The sequence below is a fragment of the Panthera pardus genome, unplaced genomic scaffold (assembly GCF_024362965.1).
Source record: "Panthera pardus isolate Hobbes unplaced genomic scaffold, ASM2436296v1 HiC_scaffold_8, whole genome shotgun sequence".
NCBI classification, from domain to species: domain Eukaryota; kingdom Metazoa; phylum Chordata; class Mammalia; order Carnivora; family Felidae; genus Panthera; species Panthera pardus.
The window spans coordinates 15,140,559-15,156,046 of NW_026527013.1; the positions used below are offsets into that span (position 1 = coordinate 15,140,559).

The 15,488-nt window shown below is 50.6% G+C and overlaps 1 protein-coding gene across 1 annotated transcript in view; it reads right to left on the reverse strand.

Annotated features, from left to right (window-relative positions):
* The window catches only part of CDCP1 (CUB domain containing protein 1), a 57,064-nt gene that overhangs the window by 14,602 nt on the left and 26,974 nt on the right, over window positions 1-15,488 (reverse strand). The window contains exons 2-4 of the mRNA XM_053897249.1: window positions 13,151-13,360; window positions 8,406-8,768; window positions 6,720-7,088 (exon numbers count right to left, since the gene is read on the reverse strand). Coding sequence (XP_053753224.1) covers window positions 6,720-7,088; window positions 8,406-8,768; window positions 13,151-13,360 — 942 coding nt within the window. The remainder of the gene's footprint in view (window positions 1-6,719; window positions 7,089-8,405; window positions 8,769-13,150; window positions 13,361-15,488) is intronic.

A 15,488-nucleotide genomic window follows, 5' to 3' on the forward strand; every position in this document is an offset into this window, starting at 1 on the left:
CTTGTGAGTCGGAGCCCCGCATCGGGTGCCGAGCTGCCTGCTTGGGAGTCTCTCTCTCTGCGCCCTGCCCCCCTTTCTCTCTCTTGGAATAAATAATAAATAAACTTAAAAAAAGGCAGCACATCAATCTTTTATTCAAGCTCCCTGTGTTCAGCTTAGCACCTCCCTATTCATGCAAATAGGATCTCTGGTTCAAAACCTTCCCTTTACCAGGGAAGAAATTCCTACCTTCTGTTGGTCTGGGGCTGGAGTGGCTACTCCAGCTCTTAGCCCTAGTTCTGGAGGTAACTTGCTGCCAACTCCTGGGCCTTTGAAAGTTTCTTCTGGAAGTTTCCCCACTGTGGGATTAGATTCTGCACTTTCGGGTCTGCTGAATCAGTTACCCGTCTACGTCCCACTTTGGGAAATGTGAGCATATTGTTGTTTCCTTTCCGTTTGTCATTTCCCTTGGGATTTATGCTTTTAGAAATGTTTTAAATGCCATGACAGGGTGGCTGAAGAAGGAAACGAATCTCTCTTTAATGGGAAGTCCTCATTTTCCAATTGCTTGCCTGTTCTTCCCGTCGGGAGAGTGAACTTCATGGATCTCCATGACCTGCATATCTGGCACATGGCAGAGAGTCCCTGACGTGTTAGGTTAAGCCTCATGATATCCTTGAGAGGGAGTGTGTCGGTCAGCTTGGGCTATGTTATGTTGCAGTAACAAGTGGTCCCGAAATCCAAAGGGTTAGAATACCAAAGATTTATTCTGCATTCAATGTATACATCCATCGTGAGTTGGCTGCAGTTCTGATGCCTGTCTTTTATTATTTTTTAAGTTTACTTATTTATTTATTTAGAGAGCCCGTGTGGGGGAGGGGCAGAGAGAGAGGGTGAGAGAGAATCCCAAGCAGGCTCTGCGCTGCCAGCTCGGGGCTCTATGCGGAGATCCACCTCATGAACCGTGAAATCATGCCTCGAGCTGAAACCAAGTGTCAGAGGCTTAACCAACTGAGCCACCCAGGCACCCCTCTGGGGCATGTCTTTTTAATTCTGAGATCCAGGCTGAAGGAGAGGACTCTGCGACACCCCGGTCTTATGACGGTGTTTGAAAGGTGAACCACAAGACATGTGCTGAAGCTTCTGCTTGGAAGTGGTACCCGCATTTCCCCTCACATCTCATTGGTGGAAGCAAACTCACGTGGCCAAGCCTGTAGCCAATGGGGGGGACGCCTGGGTGGCTCAGTCAGTTGAGCATCAGGACTCTTGCTTTCTGCTCAGGTCACGGCCTCGGGGTTCGTGGGATTGAGCCCTGCGTCGGGCTCTGTGCTGACAGCTCAGAGCCTGGAGCCTGTTTCGGATTCTGTGTCTCCCTCTCTCTCTCTCTCTCTGCTCCTCCCCGATCACATTCTGTCTCTCTCTCTCTCCAGGCTCTGAGCTGTCAGTACAGAGCCCGACTCAGGGCTTGAACCTGTGAACCGGGAGATCATGACCTGAGCTAAAGTCGGCCACTCAGTGGGACTGAGCCACCCAGGTGCCCCTATTATCTCCATTTTATAAACTACAACTTTGAAGCTTAGAAAGGTTAAGTAATTTTCAGAGAGGCCTGGGTGACTCTGTCGGTTAAGAGTCCTTTTGGTTTCGGTCATGATCTCACGGTTCGTGGGTTCGAGGCCCATGTCGGGCTCTGTGCTGACAGCACGGAGCCTGCTTGCGATTTTCTGTCTCCCTTCTGCCCCTCCCCCACTCACCGTCTATATGTCTCTCTCGACCTAAAAATAAATAAATAAACTTAAAAAAAAAAGGATTAAGGGGAGCCTGGGTGGCTCAGTGGGTTGAGCGACCGACTTCAGCTCAGGTCATGATCTCACGGTTTGTGAGTTCGAGCCCCGCATGGGGCAAAAACCCACTAACCGCGAGATCATGACCTGAGCTGAAATCAAGAATCAGACAGTTAACTGACTGAGCCACCCAGGCGCCCCTGTTATATATTCTTTTATAGATCTTTGAGCAGACTTACGGTTTTGTTTCTCTGGCCTAATTACCCTGGAGTGAAATTTCTGGGTCATAGGTAGGTAGAAGTTTGTGAGAAACTGCCAGATTGTTCTCCTAAACGATCGCACCCTCTTACCCCTCCTGCCAGCAGCGTGTGAGGCTTCCAGTGCCCCTCGTGCTCGCGGACCCTTGCTGTTGCCACAGTGGCACAGCTCCTCTTTTCTTTGAGGAAGAGACCCCCACTGTATACTGAGACACCCAGCGGTGAAGCCAAAACAGAGAGCGGGGTTTGTTGGGGAGAACAATCCTGATTCCGGGGCAAGACAGACCTTGCATCGTGGGGAGCGTCAGGAGACCCCCGGCCTCCGTGCTAACACGCTGCATGCAGCCGGTTCTCTGGTTGTGCGTATGCCTTTCATTCATTAGTCCTCTGACGCGCCTTCCTTCCACACTGAGTCTGGCTGGCTCTCAAAGTAAGTTGAGGGGTTGGGGTGCCTGGGTGGCTCGGTCAGTCGAGCGTCCGACTTCAGCTCAGGTCATGATCTCGGGGTTCACGGGTTTGAGCCCCGCATCGGGCTCTGTGCCGACAATTTGGAGCCCGGAGCCTGCTTCGGATTCGGTGTCTCCCTCGCTCTCTGCCCCTCCCCTGCTCGCGCTCTGTCGCTCTGTCTCTCACTCTCAAAAATAAACATTCAAAGATCTTTTTTCAATGACTCGAAGGGCAGACACAGTAAATTCACGTGCTGCCTCAGGCACGTGCTCCCAGGGGGCCTCAGCTGTCAGAGCAAGAAGGACGTGTGCACCCCTCACCTCTCACAGAAGGGAGAAATGGAAATGTCTTCTTGCCTCACCCCACCCTCACCAGGAGGAGGAGGGGTAGGTGTGACCTTGGCCAACTTACAGCTGAAAGAGACCTCCGATTTGCTCAAGGCTCCATCCTGATGGAAGGCTTCCTACCGCAAGAGAATCAGCAGGTGCTTCCTCTCGGTAAAGAACACCTGAGCTGGAGATTTGGAAAGACCCCTCCCCCTTAAGAAAAAAGACAACCTTTCACTACCTGCCACTTACGGACACCGTGGAAACCCCTGAAGGGATGAGCTTATTTTTTTTTTTTTTTTTTTTTTTTTTTAATTTTTGGGACAGAGAGAGACAGAGCATGAACGGGGGAGGGGCAGAGAGAGAGGGAGACACAGAATCGGAAACAGGCTCCAGGCTCCGAGCCATCAGCCCAGAGCCTGACGCGGGGCTCGAACTCACGGACCGCGAGATCGTGACCTGGCTGAAGTCGGACGCTTAACCGACTGCGCCACCCAGGCGCCCCAGGGATGAGCTTATTGACTGAAGTTTCATAAAGGCCCCTCATCATTTCTGTGGAATCTGTAGAGATTTTTTTTTTTAAGTTTATGCACGTACGTTGAGAGAGTGGTGGAGGGGCAGAGAGAGAGGGAGAGCGAATCCCAAGCAGGCTCCGTACTGTCAGCACAGAGCCCGACGCGGGGCTTGAACCATGAGATCATGAGCTGAGCCCAAGTTGGACGCTCAGCTCCCTGAGCCACCCAGGCGCCCCTGGGCATCCGGCTCTTGATCTCAGCTTAGGTCTTGAGCTCAGGGTTGTGGGATCAAGCCCCGCGTTGGGCTCCATGCTGGGCATGAAGCCTACTTAAAAAACAAAAACAAAAACAAAAACAAAAGGGCCTGGAATGTGCCAGAATCCGTGGTGGGTGTAGGAAGATGGAGGAATGAGACAAGATTCCTGATTGGGAGGAGGTTAGCGGGACACAGCTATGCAGACGGATAAATACAACATTGTGCTGAATGCAAACCCCCACATGCGTGTGCTTGGGGCGCGGGCTCTGCTCTGGGCAGTTGTTTCTTCTACGGGGCAAAGGGCGGTCAAGTGAAGGGCAGAGGCTCCTACCGAGGGACTCCGTGTCTTGAAGCAACCCCACAGCTTCTTCCTTCTCATTTCCAAGGCCAAGAAAGAGCAGAAACAAACAGCACACAGACTAGACTCCCTTCCAGTGGCCACGAGAGGCAGCCACCGTCCGGGGGCCTCCTGCGTAGACGGGAAACGCCCGGCTCTGCCTTGAGTCTCCCCCCGGAAATCCTGCCAGCCTGCTCTGCACTCCCCGCCTTGAGCCCCATGGCACCCACCCCCCCGAAAACTCCTGGGACGTGACCTCCTGCATCCTGCAAGTCATGTCTCTTCTGGGTTACGGTCTGTCTCTGAGGTCAAGCGCTGGGTCTTTGATCTAGAACCACGTAAGGGCGCTGATCACCTGCCAGGCACTGTGCTACCTCATTTCATCCTTAAAACATCCCCACGAGGGCGGGCCCACCCTCTCTATTTTAAGTTGAGGAACTGAGTCACACAAAGGTGAGGTGCTCTGTCCACAGTCCCACGGCACGTAGGGAAACTGGGATTTGAATCCACGCAGGCAGATCCCCCATTACGTGAAGCCGGGACACCGCTAAACAGCTTTAAACCGCAGCTAGCGACTCTTTACTTACCTCGAAACTAAAGCCAAATCCTTCTTGATGCGGGTGAAGAAAGCCTGTTTAACAGTCTGATTCGTTGTAGAGATCAACTCAGCTGATGTTCCAGGAAATACAAGAAATCGACAGCACTTAACCATAGCTGAGATGATAAATCTCTCTGTCTCCTAAACTCAAACCCACACCGTTCTTGGGTGGTGGTTTTTAACATTCTGATGATAAAATTGTGACAGTGGGATCATGGAAATACGTCGGTGGACACACGCACACACGCACACACACACACACACACACACACACACACAGCTACACCTTCTACACGGTTATTATAAATCAGAAGTCATCTTGGGTCAGGACATGGTGGGGCTGGGGCACCTGGGTGGCTCAGTCAGTTAAGTGTCCAACTCTTGGTTTCGGCTCAGGTTATGACCTCACAGTTCATGAGTTCGAGCCCCTGCATCGGCTCTGTGATGACAGCACGGAGCCTGCTTGGGATTCTCTCTCTCCTTCTCTCTCTCTCTCTGTCCCTTCCTGCTTGCTCTCTCTCTCTCTCTCTCTCAAAATAAATACAAAAACTTAAAAAAAAAATGGATGTGGTGCTGCTGCATCTTCCAGAGACGCCCAGAGGCAGCCCCTTGGGCGGGTCCCACACTGTCACTTTCCAGACGTTTATCAGCTCTACTAAAATAAACACCATGCTCCCATTTAATTCCACTCTGAACTCATCTTGTACCCTTTTTTTTTTTTTTAAAGTTTATTTATTTATTTTGAGAGAGAAAAAGCACAAGTTGGGGAGGGGCAGAGAGATAAGGGAGAGAGAGAATCCCAGGCAGGCTCTACACGGTCAGCTCAGAGCCTGATGTGGGCTTGAACCCATGAACTGTGAGATCATGCCCTGAGCTGAGGTGAGAGGCTTAACCGACTGAGCCACCCAGGCGCCCCTGGTCTTGCACCTTTTATTTCAACAGCCGCGCCACTCCCCGTGGAGCAAAGTTGAAGGAGGCGCTCGCTCTCAGGGGCTGACCTTGTACTTACGTGACCCTGAGGGTGAGCACCTCCAGAAGGGCAAGTAAGTGCCTTAGAGCAGGTGCCTGCTTCAGTGTCGGTACCTGGGCACCTGGCCTCCCCCTACTTCCGGCCCTGACTCCCCTTTTCTAGGTTCGTGGCATCTCAGTAACTGCGTGTAGAGTGATGTAAACCCCCCACTCGGGGTTCAGAATGATCCAGAGCACAGGCTCTGGGTTCTGGGCTTGCTCTGCTCCAGACAAGCTACGTGACGTTGGGCTAGTTCTATAAGCAATCTGGGCCTCTTGGTTTTCCAGCAGTAATTGAGGGTAATTCCCGCCTCCCCTCTGGGGTTGTAATAAGGATTAGCTGAGGCCGTGTAAGTGGTTGCTTAGGTCAGGGCTTGGCATGGAGTGTGTGCCCACAGTATGGATGGGGCACTCAGCCAATAAAACTGGGTTCGTTAATGCTGACGGTGGCCGTGCAATGTGAATCCTGATTCACATCGAGGGTCAAGACATGCGATACAGAAAGTAACCTCCCTATACTTTCATTAAAAACAACTTAGCCTGGGGCGTCTGGGTGGCTCAGCGGGTGAAGTGTCCAACTTCGACTCAAGTGGTGATCTCATGGTTTGTGGGTTCGAGCCCCGCGTCGGGCTCTGTGCTGACAGCTCGGAGCCTGGAGCCTGCTTCAGATTCTGTGTCTCCCCCTCTCTCTGCCCCTCCCCTACTCATGCTCTCTCTCTCTCTCTCTCAAAAATAAATAAACATTAAAAAAAGTGAAAACAACAACAACTTAGCCTGGGGCCACCTGGGTGGCTCAGTCGGTTAAGCGTCTGACTCGGTTTCAGCTCCGGTCGAGATCTCACAGTTCTTGAGTTCGAGCCCCACATCGGACTCTGCGCTGACAGTGGAGAACCTGGTTGGGCCTCTCTCTCTCCCCATCTCTCTCTGGCCCTCCCATCTTCTCTCTCTCTCTCTCTTTCTCAAAATAAATACACTTAAAAAAACAAATAACTTGGCCTGAATGCAAGTTTGCATTTGCTTCTCGCAGTGGGTGTTCACCAGCGAGCCCGTCTTACTGCCTGGCAACGCACGTCCTGAAACTCGTACGGGGTCCAGAGTTCAGGTGTTCCAGAAGCCACAGGTGAGAAACAGAAAGGGAACCTCACGCCAAGCGGACTATCCAGGAGGGAAAGAAAGAACTGGAGGAGGAGGGAAAGGAAAGCGGGGCTCACTTACTGCTTTCATTCTGTGGATGTTGGACCAAAACTTGAAACTGTAGCCGGAGGATCCCTGGGTTTTGGGCGTCTTGGTCACAGCCCTGGAGAGACAGGTTGAAGTTCCCAGCCATGTTCCCGGGCTGCTTGTCCCCCAGCTTGAACACCTCGGGGTTGGTGGTGGAGCCCGGGATATAGTATTCAACCCGTTCCTCTTTCTTCTCGCAGTTGGAGACGTTGAAGTGAAGGAAGGAGACGCTGGCCCGCAGGTGCGGGGGGACGACGAACTGCCAGGTCATGAGCTCGTCCTCAGGGAAGCCATCCGGGTAGTTGGCAGACATCAGGGTGGCGGAACCTTCACCTTCGAACACGGATTCGATGATGCACAGCCCTATAGGGAGCGGGGCCCAAACGAGAAAGAACGGGAGGCGATGAGACCCCTGTCCTGGCTGTCGGTGGCCGGTGGGCAACGGGGTCAGGAAGAGGGGAGGGCGGCTCTCAGCTCCCGAGCTCTGCGTCTGGTCTCATCCTCGCTAAGGATACATCAGTGGCGGGCGAGGAGGTGTTTACCAACCCGACAGGGGGAGAAAAGCACCCTAACGTGGGGCGCCTGTCCATTTCCTGGCACCGTGGCTGATTTCAAGCATGAATGTGGAGTCGGGAGCAGACGCACAGTAGCTTGTCCCTGTATTTGTCGCCACCGTAGAGGCACAGTCAGCGTAAATAACCTCAGGAGCACAGAGAAACGTCAAATGTGGTGAAATCATTAGGAAGTGATGAGTTCTGAGCGCGTATTACCTTTGTTTCTAATTTAACTGTGAGTTGGCGTGATTTTATTTTCATTAGCTCCGTTTAAGCCTCAGCTCACAAAATTCCCTCTGGCAAGCCACCGACACAATTACAGAAAACGTGACGGGGTCAGAAGACAGGACAAAGAAATGAGGGACGGGGTCATCAAGAGAGGTCTGTGGAGGCAATCCCACTTCGTGTTGTGCAAACAAACCTCATAGGCAACAAAGGACCAAGAAAAGAGAGGGGCATCACGGTTTGTTTATGAAGGAAGGGTGGCGGGGCGCCTGGGTGGCTCAGTCGGTTAAGCATCCGACTTTGGCTCGGATCATGATCTCACGGTTCGGGAGTTCGAGCCCCGAGGCAGGCTCTGTGCTGACCGCCTGGAGCCTGGAAACTGCTCTGAGTCTATGTCTCTCTCTCGTTCTCTCTCTGCCCCTCCCCTGCTCACACACTGTCTCTCTTTCAAAAATGACTAAACGTGGGGCGCCTGGGTGGCTCAGTCTGTTAAGCGGCCGACTTTGGCTCGGATCATGATCTCACGGTTCGTGAGTTCGAGCCCCGCGTCGGGCTCTGTGCTGACAGCTCGGAGCCTGGAGCCTGTTTCAGATTCTGTGTCTCCCTCTCTCTGACCCTCCCCCGTTCATGCTCTGTCTCTCCCTGTCTCAAAAATAAATAAAATGTTAAAAAATAAAAATAAAAAAAATGACTAAACGTTAAAAAAATTTTTTTTTTTAAATAGAGAAGGGTAACTTCACACCAGGAGATCCGCACCACTTACAGAAGAGTGAGATCTTCCTTCAAGATATTCATACCATACTGCCCAACACCTGACCGTCTAGAGCAACGGGCACTTTTTGTTTTGGTACGTTTCAGCCTCAGCAAACGGTGGGGACGGAGCGGGGGGAGGTGTGCTCACGTTTTATAGAAGACCGGTTTGCGATGCTGAAGCCAGAGACGTTTCTCTTGTGGAACCACGGCAAGTGTAAGGCCATTTTCACCCCTTCTTGCATTTTGATGCGGGACACAGTGCCGTTGCTGCAGAAGGTTCCGATTCTCACCACGGTGGCATCGATGCGGCCGCTGATGTTGTAAGTGACTCCGTCTGGGCAGCTCGCCCCCGGCCCGACCTGCCTCAGGCGAGGGACCGAGAACTGCAGCTCTAGACCAATGCTCTTGTGAGCCTTGACGTCCCAGATGAAAGTTCTGTTGACGGCGGGCAGCACCGATGTTGACGGCTGAAGCTGGACCTCCCCGAAAGGACACGGGCCTGACATGCAGTCTGAAACACAGCCACAAGAGCAAGCTTGGTCACAGATGCTACCAGGCCACGCACTGTTCCCCTCGACCCCTGTGGGAGAAGCCGGGGGGCACCGCCAGGCAGAGGCGTGATCTCCTGGCTGCGTGAGTGTTGGTGGCCAACAGCTCACTCTTCTCTGGGGAGTCGCCTAGGCCGGGGGAGCCCCCCTTTGGCCAGAATGCCTGAGAGTTGTCCTGCACCTACCCTTGCCCCCCAAGGTGGGTAGCAGCCCACAGCCGATCGCTGCCCAAGGCTGGGGGGAACAAGCCTGACCTCCCTGTCTCATGTGACAGCCTGGGGATGCCCTCTGACACCAGCATCAGCCTGTGGTTCCACTAGCTAAAACCACACCTTTGCTTCCTTCTTCCCTTGGCTCTACCTTGCTTTTCTCACTGCTTTGTAAGTGTCCTCCAAGGGTACTCTCTCGACAAATGACTTAAAAAAATCCCCATCTCGGGGTACCTGGGTGGCTCAGTCGGTTAAGCTTCTGACTTCGGCTCAGGTCATGATCTCACGGTTTATGAGTTTGAGCCCGGCATTGGGCTCTCGGCTGTCGGCACGGACAGAACACGCTTCAGATCCTCTGTCCCCTTGTCTTTCCCCCTGTCTTGCTCATTCTCTCTCTTTCTCAAAAATAAATAAACATTAAAAATCATTAAAAAATTTTTTTAACATTTTATTTTTTGAGAGACAGAGCACGAGCAGGGGAGGGGCAGAGAGAGAGGGAGACACAAAATCTACAGCAGCCTCCAGGCTCTGAGCTGTCTGCACAGGGCCCGATGCGGGGCTCGAACCCACAAACTGCAAGATCATGACCTGAGCCGAAGTCAGAGGCTTAATGGACTGAGCCACCCAGGCGCGCCACCCCCCCCCCGCCTTTTTTTTTTTAAAGGCTAGCAGCTGATGACATCCTTTGATGTACTTTTGTTTCCCAAGACTCTTAAAACAAAGCAAGAACGCTGTTCTCGAGGAGGAAGGAAGCATGTGGAAGAAGGGACAGAGAGCAGACACAGAATAGTAAGGCTTCCGTCGTCTCCCGTGCAGGGAATCTGAACGGTGCCTTGGCTTCCGGCCACTCTAAGGGGACCCTTCGAACCCTTACTGCTGCTCCAGTGGGGTGTCGAAGGCACCGGCAACGTGAAGCGGGATCATGGGAGTCTTTCAGGGCTGTCTGAGGACCCCCCGAGGTCATTCACGCCCAAACACTCATTTTTGCAAAGCAGTCCTGGAACCTCGGTGACCAGTGTGTTTGCAACGCACAGCACCCCAGGAGGAAAGCCCGGGCTGTGGCTGGTCCGCCCGAGTTCATGCCAGCACAGTGCGTTGCCTGACCGACAAAACAGGGTCTTTAGATAACAAGGTGACAGAATTGGCTAAAATTAGATTTTGTGTGTGGGTAAGGATAGTACCTGTTTTTAGGAGCTCGGGGAAACTCCACTCCGTGAAGCCATTTCTTTCTGGGCTTTGCAGCCACACCTCCAGTGTGCCCAGGGCCCCATGGAGTGGCTCCTGCTGGGCTCCTGTGGGATCCCTTCACCCTATTTAGACAGTGGTTTTCTTTTTTAGGCTCTGGCGCATTTTGATATGAGGGTTGGAAGAGCTTTATTCCATGAATCGGGAAATGCCACCTCTTTCTGTGCTCTAGAACAGGGAGGGAGTCAGCAAATCACAGCTCGTGGGCTCAGTCCAGCCCAATACCTGCTACTGAGAAGAGACATGTGGGACGGCGCTGCCCATATGTTTAGCTATTATCCGTGGCTGATTTCGTGCTGTCCCAGCGCAGAGCTCAGTGGTTGGGAGGAGACGCTCTGAGATATTTACCATCCCGTCTTTTACAGAAAAGGTTTGCCAACCCTCTCCTAGAATGTTCTTTTTTTTTTTTAATTTGAAGAGGACACGGAGAGAGAGAGAATCCCAAACAAAATCCAAAATCAAGAGTCGGGTACTCAACTGACTGGACCACCCAGGTGCCCCTAGAACGGTTTTAAATATTATAGAAATGATCTTCTCCTCGATGTATTATAGGATCCTCTATGAAATCATCTCTAATAACCCAAACCCCACTTTCCTCCCTCTTGCACATTTTTTTCCAACCTCCTCCTCGGTTATTTATTGATTTGGGTTTCCTACCTTTCTATGAGTCAATCTGGCTCACTGAATTTTCCCTGAAAATTATTCCTTTTATTCAGATTTTCACATTTCTACCATAATGCTGTACACAGTCTATTTTAGAAATCGCCTCTGTAAATGTCACGAAAGCAACATTTAGCCTTTCAAAGCTGTACGTTTGTATTTTCTCTGTCTTTTTTCCAGCAGACTAGTCAGAGATCTATTTAATTAGTCTTTATAGAGAACCACACCTTAGCTTTAGTTACCAGATGGAGTTTCAAGCTGCTGGTAAGCACTTTAATTTCTTTTCTTTTTCTGAATGCCTTCTTCCTAAGGTTTATTTTGCCCCTTTCCTTGCTTACCTATTGCCTGATTCATTTATTTTCAATGGAAAGCAAAGAAATTTAAAAAAACTTAATGTTTATTTATTTTTGAGAGAGAGAGAGAGAGAGAGAGAGAGAGAGAGAGAGAGAGAGAGAGACGGAGCGTGAGCAGGGGAGAGGCAGAGAGTGAGAGAGACATAGAATCTGAAGCAGGCTCCGGGCTCTGAGCTGTCAGCACAGAGCCCAATGCGGGGCTCGAACTCAGAAACCGTGAGATCGTGACCTGAGCAGAAGTCAGACGCTCAACCCACTGAGCCACCCAGGTGCTCCAGTAAAGACATTTTTTGAGTATGGCTTTGACTGGATCCCAAATAGTGCTCTCCTTGTTGTTACGACATCTATGTTCCTAGCTGGCATGCCCACCTTAAGACGATTAGGAAATTACACATTTAATTCTTTCTGCCTGGTTATTACATCTTATGTTAATCTCTCATCCCAAGTTCAAGTTGTGAGTAATAGTAATAATGTCAGAGTCATAGTTTGTTGAATCCTTGTGTGTCAAACATCATCAGTGTATTAGTTTATTTCACCCTCATGAGAACCCTACTGGTTGGTACAATGACTCTTATTTCACAGACTAAAAAACTAAGTCACAAAGCAGTTAAGTGACTATACAAAGCCATGTGATGAGCTCACATGACCAGGAGCCTGAAGCTTGAAGCCAGACCAGATCCCTCAGCCTCAAAAATTCTGTTTTTCCCCATCGTGCTTCGTGGACCCACCTCTCAACCCTCCAATTCCTTTCCTCAACCCACCTCTCAACCCTTATCTGCTCAACCCTCCAATGCCTTTTCTTTTTTTAAAAAGATTTTATTTGTAAGTCATCACTACATCCAACGTGGGACTCAAACCTACAACCCCGAGATCAAGAGTTGCACGTTCCACCCGACTAGGCCAGCCAGGCGCCCCTCCAATTTCTTTGTCTTCCAACTCCTTGCTTTTTGCTCCTTGTTGGCAAAATTTTAGCCTACAATTAAATTAGTTTAAACTTGAGGGGCGCCTGGATGGCTCAGCCGGTTGAGCGTCCGACTTCGGCTCAGGTCATGATCTCATGGTCCATGAGTTCGAGCCCCGTGTCAGGCTCTGTGCTGACAGCTCAGAGCCTGGAGCCTGCTTTGGATTCTGTATCTCCTCTCTCTGCCCCTTCCCAGCTCACGCTCTGTCTCTCTCTGTCTCTCCAAAATGAATAAATGTTAAAAAAATTAAAAAATAAATTAGTTGAAATTTGAGTTAAATTAGCTTTAAGGTTTTCGTTTAAAAACTTTAAACCTCAGTTGAAAAACACTTTAGCACATCAGCTGGAGCATCCCAGACCTGAAGATCTGAAGTTCTATCAAGAAACAGTGTGGTGGGGCGCCTGCGGGGGTTGGGGGAGGCTCAGTCTGTTCCGTGGCGTCTGACTCTTGATTTTGGCTCAGGTTACAATCTCATGGTTTGTGAGACTGAGACCCGCCTTGGGCTCTGCCCTGACCAAGGGGAGCCTGCTTGGAATTCTCTGTCTCCTCCCTCCCCCCCTTGTGCACTCGAGTGCATGCTCTAAATGAATGAATGAACGAATGAATGAATGAAAAGAAACCATGCAGCACAGTGGTGGCAGGCAAATCCTGGAGCCAGAATACTTCAGTGCCTGTCCTGCTGCTTTTAGTCGCTATGTCATTTTAGGCAAGTTACCGTCTTGGTGAGTTTCTCACAGGGCTGTTTTGGAGATTCAAGACCTTAACCTGTGTAAAGCACTCAGAACCATACGTGGCCACATAACAGCTAAACAGAGTGTGGGGTTTCAGAACAGCTCTTACCTCCCTAGCATTAGAGACCGGCTCAGCACCGGAAAGAGAGGCAGGGAGGCCAAACAGGTCACGAGTGTGTACTTACCAATATTCTTCTGGATCTCGATGACAAAGTGCTTCTCTGGGTCTTGGCAGTTAAAGGAAAAGACCGCCTTTTCTCCGGATTTGATGGTCAATGTGGTTAAGTGTCCTTTAGTACTGATGATGTAACAGGGTTTCACCGGCAGCGTGGGGATCCCAGGTTTTATGAGAACTGTAATGCCACTTCCGTGTGGCAGAGCAATCTCAGAAGCTTCTGGAAGAAGGAAGAAAAATGGGAGTGAGCAGGAGGCTTTAGATCTCCAAACGTGCTGCCCCCTCTGGTCCAGGGAGCCCCCCACTTTGACACCTTTGTTCCCTCCCTCCTGGTCTGAGAAGGAGAGTGATGTAAAATAAAATGTCAGTGCTGTCCTTACCGATGGGAAAGTGCCAGGCTATGGCCGATGGGGTGCTGACAAGTATCTCTTGTTTGCTTTATTGAAAAAACATTTTTTTTAAGTTTATTGAGTTTTGAGAGACAGAGCATGAGTGGGGGAGGGACAGAAAGAGACGGAGACACGGAATCCGAAGCAGGCTCTAGGCTCCGAGCTGTCAGCGCAGAGCCCAATGCGGGGTCTGAACTCACGAACTGTGAGATCATGACCTGAGCCGAAGTCGGATGCTGAACCGACTGAGCCACCCAGGTACCCCTCTATTTTGCTTTATTAATGTTTCTGAAATTTAAAAACACTGTACCACATCCTAGATGCCTTGAGCAGTATATATTCACGTACCCCATCTGTGCAGCATTAAACAGCAAACAGAGACACTGTCACACCTCTTCTCAATATGACCATAGACGAAAGTCCACGTACAGTCTATGTACACAGGGACATATTTGTTTGCAACGAGCCGCTGTCTCCTGCCCTGAGCGCTTCACATGCCCAGGATATGCCTATATTCAGTAGTGGAGGCTAGGAAAATGTTTGCAGAAATTAGATACAAACATGTTGTGTCAACGAACTTTGAAAGAGCTAAAGAACGCTAATACCGTAGACTGGGGTTCTGCAAAATGATCTGAATGGACAACACCAAGCCGGTGAGACGGCGGTTGATCATTAAACAGAGGGGTACGTACCGGTCAGGACGGGGGCCCTGATTCATGAACAAGTGCCATCTCGGCCCCTTCTGTGACTTGGGTCCTGATTTGGGGTCTCTGAGTAGCTGACGGCCTGGGGCAGTGGATGATGGGGCAGTCGTGTGTAGGGGAGTCCCGTGGAGGGAACCCAGGGGCTCATGGAGACGTGCGGGGCTGATGTGGGTGTTATGTTCCACCACGTTCTGGCACAAAGGATGATTAGTACCCGTTATGACACCTGCTCACGGAAGGTGCCCAGTAAGTCTTCAGCCAATGAATCAATAGCAATCTAACCAGCTATGCTTTTCCCACCCTTTTAAAAAATTTATTTTGGGGCGCCTGGGTGGCTCAGTCATTTAAGCATCTGACTTCAGCTCAGGTCATGATCTCACGGTCCATGAGTTCGAGCCCCGTGTCAGGCTCTGTACTGACAGCTCGGGGCCCGGAGCCTGCTTCGGATTCTGTGTCTCCCTCTCTCTCTGCCCCTCCCCTGCTCTCACTCTGTCTCTCTCTGTCTCTCAAACATGAATAAATGTTAAAAAAAAACTTTTTAAAAGCAAATTTATTAAGGGGCGCCTGGGTGGCTTAGTTGGTTAAGCGTCTGACTCTTGTTTTCAGTTCAGGTCATGACCTCACGGTTTGTGGGTTCAAGCCCCCACCTAGGGCTTGGTGCTGAACGTGAAGCCTGCTTGGGATTCTCTCTCTCCCCCCTCTCTGCCCCTCCCCTGCTCACGTGAGCACATGCTGTGTCTCTCTCGGGCACTCTCTCTCTCAAAATAAAAAATAAATAAAATCAACTTTATTGAGCTGTAGTTTACGTACATTAAAAAGGACCCACTCACTTTACGAGTTTTAACAGATGTATATACACATGACCACTATCACAATCAAGATCTAAAAAATTTTCATTGCCCCTAAACGTTCCTTTAATGTCCCTTTGCAGTCCACTTGCATTCCCCAGGCCAGCAGCTACGTGATAAAATGTTGGGACTTCCGTCAGCCTCTTCTTGAACCTCTCTCCCCCTTGTTTGCTCTGCTCTGGCCTGACCAGCCAGCCGCTCTTGACGTAGTGTGGAAGTTGATCCCTCGGTCTGTGATAGTGAACTGCAAATATCTTGTCCATTTTTATCGGTAAGAACTTTACCCTCTTTGGGCCTCCGTCCCTCCATTTATAAAAGGAGGGGGCTAGGCCAGAAAAAATCTACCATTTCCTGCCAGCTCCCAGTCTGTGATCAGTACCGGAGAAAGAAGTGACTTTGCAACTGTA